The sequence below is a fragment of the Eurypyga helias genome, unplaced genomic scaffold, assembly GCF_000690775.1.
Source record: "Eurypyga helias isolate BGI_N326 unplaced genomic scaffold, ASM69077v1 scaffold42623, whole genome shotgun sequence".
Lineage (NCBI taxonomy): Eukaryota > Metazoa > Chordata > Aves > Eurypygiformes > Eurypygidae > Eurypyga > Eurypyga helias.
Genome location: NW_010240041.1, coordinates 8,119 through 16,763, shown reverse-complemented (window position 1 = coordinate 16,763; position 8,645 = coordinate 8,119). Strand labels below are relative to the sequence as shown.

Here is an 8,645-nt window from a genome sequence, read left to right as displayed (position 1 = left end):
GAATGAATGTATTGTGGAGTTAAACCATCACAGTCCTCTGAATTTATAAAGGTATCTGATAAGTTATAGAGGCAAACACAGAACTGAAACTTCCCATTGTTTACTGTTTAAAGCAGAAGTATGTTGTTACACAATATTAAGCTTTAAGCATTAATATTGAACTTGAGTTTTGCACAAAGTACATGCAGTAGTGATGTCATAATGAACTTACCGCGGTCATCTCAAGCCATATGAAAGATGTTTTAGATGCCTCACTGAATTGTCTTCATTTTTAAACTGCTTGGAAAAGAAGAGCTTATATGTTTAGAGCCATTCTGTCTGGCATAAGACGCTTTACTGCTTAAACAATACTTACATGGAGCATAAGGGCTCCCAATTCAAATAGCTGGTAAGAAAGAAAATTTCAGGCTGTGAAGATTACACATGAATTTATGAAACCTAGCTAATTTCAGTGTCCTTTCTGTCAGACACAGGTCCCACTCTATGCATGAGATCAAACTTACTTCACAGTGTTTGCCTAGACTAATATTAATACTAAAAGTCCATTGCAATTTTAACATTATAATAGATGACTACTGAAAGTTTATCAGGTAATATATTGTGTAGTGTTTACCATGTAATATTTTAACACCTGAAATTGCCATGAAGTACAAGATAAAGTGTTTTAATTAATTTAAACCACCACAGAAGTTAAAAACAGGAATCCTTTCACCTCAGAAATACCATTCACTTTGACTCTAAATATGGGGATTTATTTTTGTAAGTTTGTATTTGATGTATGACAAGATACGAACTTTTCCCGTAGTTAACCGAAGGAACAACTACAATGGATTTTACAGCTTGCTGCTGTAAGGAGCCTAGTGGCTGCTTAGCAGGTAGCACTGCAGACTTCAGAGTTGGAAGACTTCAGCTAGAAAACACCCTGAAGTGTTTTTTCTTTAGTTACCAGCATGACTGAAGCAGATACCACATGAATCATCCACCCTGTAGAAACCTTCCTCACCCTCCACTGTTATCAAAGGTTATCTTGTCGCAGTTAATGGGATGAAAACAGAAAGTACAGCTACTACTAAGGCACAAGGATGGAGAAAAACTGGTAAAACTGCAGAGCTGAAGTAAGATGACAGGAATTACCAGTCTCTTCCAGTTAGGTAGCCAGTCTTAATGCTGTGAAGGTCACTTTGGCTCTTGCTCTTGCTAAGGTCATTCTAGTAAGATGAAGCTGACAATGAATTCCTCTTACAGGTTTATGAATATAAAAAACCTAAATAAAACAACACTGATGTAGATTTCTGTTAAACTTCAGTTACATAGGGAAAACAGTATCACAGTTTTCTCACTCAGCAATTTGTCTATCGGGACAACTGTGAATATTACAGAAATAATGGCACATATTACACAACAAATTTCTCATGACTATGCTTTTTTTGAAAAGTAGTATCATTTTGCAAAGTATTCAGATAATTACAGAGAAGACTTGCATATAAAATTAGGTAATGCTTTCTAGATAATGACTAGCATGAATGACAATTTAATGGACTCTTCCAAAAGCAATTCTATAGCATACAATTTAAACGGAAGCTTTAAACAAAACAGTACATAATTTTTCCATCTGTAAATTAGTACCTAAAAATATGTTCTAAAACTTGTGCATTTAAATAGATTCCCTTGTGTCTGGAGTTTCAAAATTCTCCAGAGCAAATTGTCAGTACAGATGACCAGGGGTCCCTGTATTTATTAAACTGAATGACCTGACAGTAAAACTCAGTTAAGGCTCTTGGCATTGGTGAAACTTCTTCCCACTCAGACCTACTACTGTGGTAGACTTGAACTTCATCTGTGATTTCTTCTGGAGCATAATCGCCACCTAATATATAAATTTTGTCTTCTGTCCCAACAGCCCCTGCATTAAAGCCAGCACATTCAAAAGATCCTTCCCCTTTCCAAACACAGGTTTCTGGACAAAAACTGTAGACCTTGTAGGTGGAGAGATCACATATGTACAATGTACAGTTCACTGGAACGGCTTTGATTAGAGTTGCATGGAAAAACTGCCCGAATTCTGCTACAAGCTCAGACCACTGATCAGTCATAGCATTATACTTAAAGAAACAGTCAAGAGATGGATTAAAAGCATCAGTAATCTCCACTTCTGAGCCAAGGACATAAATTATATTCTGACATGCACTTGCTTCTGGATAGTAGATACCTCTTGGTAATTGGCTTACAGATTTCCAGTCTTTGGAAAGAGGATTATAGGATTCTACATCCAAAAGACTTCGGGTTTCTTGAGCTCCTCTGGTCTTCCCACCTATTACAAACAGCTGATTTAAGGTTACAACAGATGTGTGCATTGTCCTTGGTTTTTTCATAGCTGACACTATGGAGAATTCATTGCTCACCGGACAGTAGCACCAGGTTTGGTCAGTGGCATCATGAAATGGTTCAGCAATATGAAGCCTGACAGTCCTGTAGCAATTCCCTTTGCATCCTCCAGTTATAAATATTTTTTCTCCATAGCTAGATAGACTTGACCCTGGAAGATCAATCATGTGCGTATGTGGTAGTTCTTTCCACTTATCTGTTTTGATGTTGTAGCAGAATGTATGTCTGTTTTCTCCATCTTCATCAGTTTTATGAACAAATATGTATTTTTCTGTTGTTGACGGACGTGCATCTGGAAACAGGCCACTAAAATTCTGCACACTTTCAACTGCATCATTGATTATTACTGAGCAATTGGCACTCTTGAGTAAGTGTTCTTCAGAATCCAGAAACTCCTGCAAAGTCTTTTCAGGTAACTGATGTAGTCTCACTTTTTTAATCAAATTAGGCAGATATTTCTGTCGTGTGTCTAAGTTGTGTTTGGTCCATTGAAGGACAGCTTTCAGCACTGATTCTTCCTCGGGGACATCCAGTTCGTCAGCCTCAAGACATTTTTGTAATATCTCAAAATTCATCTCCAAAAAATCACTTGATCTGAGCAGCAAGGAAAAGTGGTGCTGTACAAAATCTAGCGCATGATCAAATAAACGCCCAGAACCGTAACTTTCAGATAGAGAAAGCAACTGTAAGCAATTCACAAGATCAATACTTTTTATTAGAAAGTCACTGCAAGCTTTGGAAAGGAGTGAAACTTGAAGAAATGACGACAGTTGGAAGAGCATTTCCACATTATCATTTGTTATCTCTGTTTTTCCTGTGTAAGCATAATCAAGAAAAGCTTTCACTGCCTTGGGTGATAGATTACTAATAGTAACATTGCCATCATCTCGTTCTTTCATATTAACTTCAAACATGGCTCTGTGAATAAAATATAGAAGATACACACACAAATTAAAGATCTAGCAAACGGCAGAGAACACCGACGTGAGTGGAAAGAGACAATAATGTGGACAGGCTGTATAGGTCTAAAACGTGGTTCTTGTAAGGACAACGCATTTGCTTGATATGGTTGAAGAAAAAAAGAGTGGTGCTAAGTACATATTCAAAGTGATGGCTCATAAAAATGATAGCAACACCTGTGTTTTGTATGGATTTTCAGAGTGATGAAGTCGACAGCTCTCAAGGTGAGATAAGATGTGAAATTTTTAGGGGCAGCATCAGTTTCAACAGCTTGAGAAAGGCTGATTTAAAAAGTATACAGTAAAAAGCCCCATGATTTAGGTCATGCACTGTGGGTGAATACAGAAGACTAAATGAAAAAAGGATTCCAAATTGCAGGCTGAGCAACTGGCAGGATGGATGATGGGTGCACTCCTCAGCAATAAAAGTAGATGAGGGATGAAAGGAAAAAAAAACCAGGAGGAAACTTAACTCTTGCTTTATAGTTGACAGATAGATGTATGGGTACAGGCAGATGTCAGAAAAAATGAGGTTTTGACACAGGATTGCATGACACAATGAAACATGCAGAAAATGGATTGTGACGGAATACAAAGATGATGGTTGAAATCATGGAACAAACATTATTGATCAGTAAACTTATACAATTTTTATTACAACTTTGACTACTTTATCGGTAAATATATAATAGCATTTAACTATTTCACACAATCTGACATGGCAAGACATAATATTTCAGGTTTTTCAAGCTGGTAAGTGCTGGCAACAGAACAGTGCTGCAACATCAACTGCCGTACCCTCTCGGAGCCTAAGCATCATGCTGTGATAGCAACAGCTTTTGAATGTGTCAAAAGGTGATCGTGCAGAAAAATTTAGATAAATCATCAAACACTAAATATATAATCTGGATTATTATTTTTATCACAGATAGTTTCTATTAAAAATAGATTATATTGTAAGTTAGTTATACAATTAGTATGTGTATAGTATGTGATTTTTAAAATCCAATACTTTCATGAAGCCAAATCACTGTGTATAGCAGAGTCTTTGGGAAGTGAGCATCACATAAATCAGAATTTTGTCTGACATGAACAAGAACATAGAATTACAGTAAAATGCTTATGTCCCAAACCCCGTTTTGCATACTAGATGACGCTCCTTAGAATCCTCTCCTCATTGATCCAAGAGCTATGATACAAATCTCCAAATTATAGAAGAAAATAGCAACTTAACAATACTAGGAGAGCAATCTAGGCAAAGGCTTTGATTCTGAAAGCTACCAAGTAGGGAAAAAAATGGTGGTGAATTTTGGGTTTACACAATGAAACCAATACCTAAGTCCAAAGGCCAAGGAAGACAAAAGGTGTTTAATTTTAAAATTTATCTAGTGGACCTAGGTACTTTTTATTCCCTGAAGGTAATACAGGAGTCTTGCATTCCAGGACAATTTATGAATTTGATGACTACTGTTATCAACTGTTACATGCAGGACAAGGTCTCTCCTGGCAAATTTTTACTTGAAGAGCCTGTAGGTAGTGAAAAGGCCACATATGTTACCACGTGCTTAACTTCGGCTCAAAAAATTTCCACTGGAAGCTATTTCATCTTAATATTCCTTTCTACCAAAGCATCTCTGTGCTGGCAAACAGTGAACAACTGAAATTCAAGTAGTTCTGTGTGGCAGAATTAAAAACAATCTGCTGCTACAGTGGAGAAATTCCTTATTTCATCTGCATTTCGTCCTTTCTCAGTACTCCTAAGAACATGTCTAGCCTGCATCTTGTCATATATGGCAGACCCACACAGACCACAGGATGTTCAAGGCCATTTGAAAATAAACACTTATCACCTATGTATGGTCAGCTCAATCAACTCATTCCCAGAAGCCTATTTTTTCATTGTTAGTTTGTTAGCTTTGTGTTTTAGTGTATTTGGAAGCAGACTTTCACTGTGGAATTAAAAGTTTAGGCCTTACTAAACTAAAAGGTTAGCAAGGTTCTTCATAAATTAATATCCTGTATGTGAATGATCTGTCTTTCCCTTAAGAAGAAAAAGCTTTAAGCACCAGAAGGGAGATCACAGTTCCATTTCATGCTGAAATCTGTAGTTTAGAAAAAAAATAGGATATCTGTTTAAATACCTCTGAAGACAAAATGCTAGTATAATGCTATATATAGAGGGCTGGACAAGGCTTTGAGCAACCTGGTCTAGTGGAAGGTGTCCCTGCCCATGGCAGGGGGGTTGGAACTAGATGGTCTTTAAGGTCCCTTCCAACCCAAAGGATTCTGTGATTCTATACTGACCACTCATCTTAGGCAAACAAAATCCAGCCTATTCCAAAACCATGTACAATTTATTCACAATTGCTCAATACAAGATGTATTTGTAAACAACCTGTTATGTTTCACAATATAAATGCATCCAAGTCCATAGGCTGTCCCATACAAAATCAAAAAACACACTTGTGGACCTTCAAGTACTGTACAGGGAACAGATGAGTCTTGAAGATACACAACTTGTGTCAATTCTGCCTAACAGCAGAACCAAATGCTTATGGTTTGACTTTTGTTTTTCAGACTATAGACTGCTGTATGAATCTCAAATGCATAGAGACCTCATGTCACTTTGGAAATACAAATAGATGTATCTGGGCTATAGTTATGCATCTATGCAGCCCTGAGGAGAAGGACTTGGGGGTACTGGTGGATGAAAAGCTGGACATGAGCCGGCAGTGTGCGCTGGCAGCCCAGAAAGCCAACCGTATCCTGGGCTGTATCCAGCTAAGTGTGGCCAGCAGGTCGAGGGACGGGATTCTGCCCCTGTACTCTGCTCTGGTGAGACCCCACCTGGAGTGCTGCGTCCAGCTGTAACCCTCAAAATCAGAAGGACATCGACCGGTTGGAGCAAGTCCAGAGAAGGCCAGGAAGATGATCAGAGGGCTGGAGCACCTCTGCTATGGGGACAGGCTGAGAGAGTTGGGCTTGTTCAGCCTGGAGAAGAGAAGGCTCCAGGGACACCTTATAGCACCTTCCAGTACCTGAAGGGGCTACAAGGAAGCTGGGGGGGACTTTTTACAAGGGCCTGTAGTGACAGGACAAGGGGTAATGGGTTTAAATTGAAAGTGGGGAGGTTTAGATTGGATATCAGGAAGAAGTTCTTCACGGAGAGGGGGGTGAGGCACTGGAACAGGTTGCTCAGAGAAGCTGTGGATGCCCCATCCCTGGATGTCTCCAAGGCCAGGCTGGATGAGGCTTTGAGCAACCTGGTCTAGTGGAAGGGGTCCCTGCCCATGGCAGGGGGGGTGGAACTAGATGATCTTTAAGGTCCCTTCCAACCCAAACCATTCTATGGTTCTATGATCTAACACTGTAGTTTTGGTTTGGTTCTGGGGTTTTTTTTAGCTATCTTTAATATGATGTTTGAACACTTTGCTCAAAACTCTGCAGATATGTAAGTTGTGATGATTTATTTTTTAATTTTTGTAATTAATTACATTCCTTCTCTCCCTCCCAGAGAACTTACAATCCATTTCCTGCAAAGTCATGCCAAAATCAGGTTTACCTGAAAAAATCACTGCACGCTGCCAGTACACAACGATGACATGGAATTATTTCATCTTTCACAAGAATTTTGAAGTCAAAGAATATATTTTGTTCTCTGAACTTTTGTAGTACTTTTAGAATTTGTTGTCCATGACCTTCAGCCACTAAGGAATTGATTTTATTTTCAGGAACAGAAATTCCATTGCAAATAGGTCTGCTAATGTAATCCCGTTGATTTGCCATGGTTTCTTCAAATTACTCCTGAAACGGAAAAATAAGTCATTGTTTTTACAGTCTTAGTATTAAAAAAAAAACCAAACACCAAACCCAAATCGCAAACAAACATCATAGCATAGAACAAACAATCTAACAAATCTCAGCACTGAATTTGGTTTGTAAGTCCTAAGCACAGTTCTAACTTTGTGTTATAAGTGACTCATGCTGAATGTAATTTGATAATACTACTTCTACTTTGTACAATATATACACATCACATTATTTGAAAAGTAAAATAGCTGACATGTATCACAGAACAACTCTAAAAATAGTACCCACCTGTAGGATTTGTTTCAATAAAGTCCACAGGAAAACCACCAAGGAATGTGTTATAATTTTTAATGGTCATTTAAGAGAAAGACTAGTCCTAGGCTTACCCTCAAATAAGCCCAGTCTTACAATTTAATGTAAAATGAAGATGGAAAAGGAAAAATTTTTTACGTATTTTTTAGATTCCAAGAGGCTTATCTGTCTATTACAAACCCCCAAACTCAGAGTAGACCAATGGTCTTTCTACACGTTACGGCAGAAGGGAGATACAGAATACTGGAATACTTTCTCAGTGGATTCCCATGAGGCACTCCAGACTAGACCAACAGAATACAAACAGTGACAGCCTGGCCTAATCACAGGATTGCTAGGCCTCACGAAATGGGGTAATTTAGAGGCAGTTTGGCAACAGAGCAACTTTGAGTGTTTAGTCAACTGAAACTGATTTATCTAGTACCTCTAGTCTCGCTATGAAGCTGTATGTTTACTTACAGCTTATGCTGCACACTGTAAGCTTATTTACAGTGGCGTAAATTAACTGGCTTCAGAACTGATTTGAATTGAAGACATTGCAATCTCCCCTTCAGCAGCCCATTTTTTCTGGTGCAAATCCCTATACATCCCTATACAAGTGCATTGTTTGTATGGTAAGTTGGGCTTCACTATTTTTTACATTATAAATATTTTACTCCACTTTGACAACATAAAGAAACTTTAAACATGAGTATATTTTATGTGCACCTATGTAAAGGGCTATTTATACTGCTACAGATGCATAAACTGCCCTTACTGCCAATTTGAGTCAAGCTTGCCTATTTTAAAGCTTAAGGAAACATTCAAAAGTTTTTCTACTGCAGGATTCTGCTTCCACAATTCCAATTAAAATTAGCAACAGATAATGGCCCACCTGAATTGACAAAGGAGGGGATAAAAATTCCAAGCCAAACCCAGAAACCAAAAAAATACTGGGTTTGGGTTTTAATTACAGGAAAAGGTTTATCTGATAACGTGATACGTTCAGAGCAAACTAAGCCATCAGGGAGTCTTCTTCATGGGAGGTGCTTTCATAGCAGACTGATCTATACTTTATCTAGTCAGGTAGCTCCAACCACAAATAGACCTCCATGTCTCCTGGAATAGAAGAGATCCATTGATCTTGCTGCCAGCACTGGCACCCTTGGAGCAGGCATCTTCTCCTTCTCATGGCCAGAC

The 8,645-nt window shown here is 38.3% G+C and overlaps 1 protein-coding gene across 2 annotated transcripts in view; it reads right to left on the bottom strand.

Annotated features, from left to right (window-relative positions):
- Nucleotides 1–1,434: 1,434 nt before the first annotated feature.
- The window catches only part of KBTBD3 (kelch repeat and BTB (POZ) domain containing 3), a 14,732-nt gene continuing 7,521 nt past the window's right edge, over nt 1,435–8,645 (bottom strand). The window contains exons 1-3 of one of the 2 annotated variants that reach the window (XM_010148342.1): nt 8,342–8,409; nt 6,907–7,155; nt 1,435–3,303 (exon numbers count right to left, since the gene is read on the bottom strand). In XM_010148342.1, coding sequence (XP_010146644.1) covers nt 1,683–3,303; nt 6,907–7,130 — 1,845 coding nt within the window. In that variant the 5' untranslated portion in view covers nt 7,131–7,155; nt 8,342–8,409 and the 3' untranslated portion in view covers nt 1,435–1,682. Of the gene's footprint in view, nt 3,304–6,906; nt 7,156–8,341; nt 8,410–8,645 lie in introns of those variants that run through there. The other variant, XM_010148341.1, reaches the window with a different exon arrangement.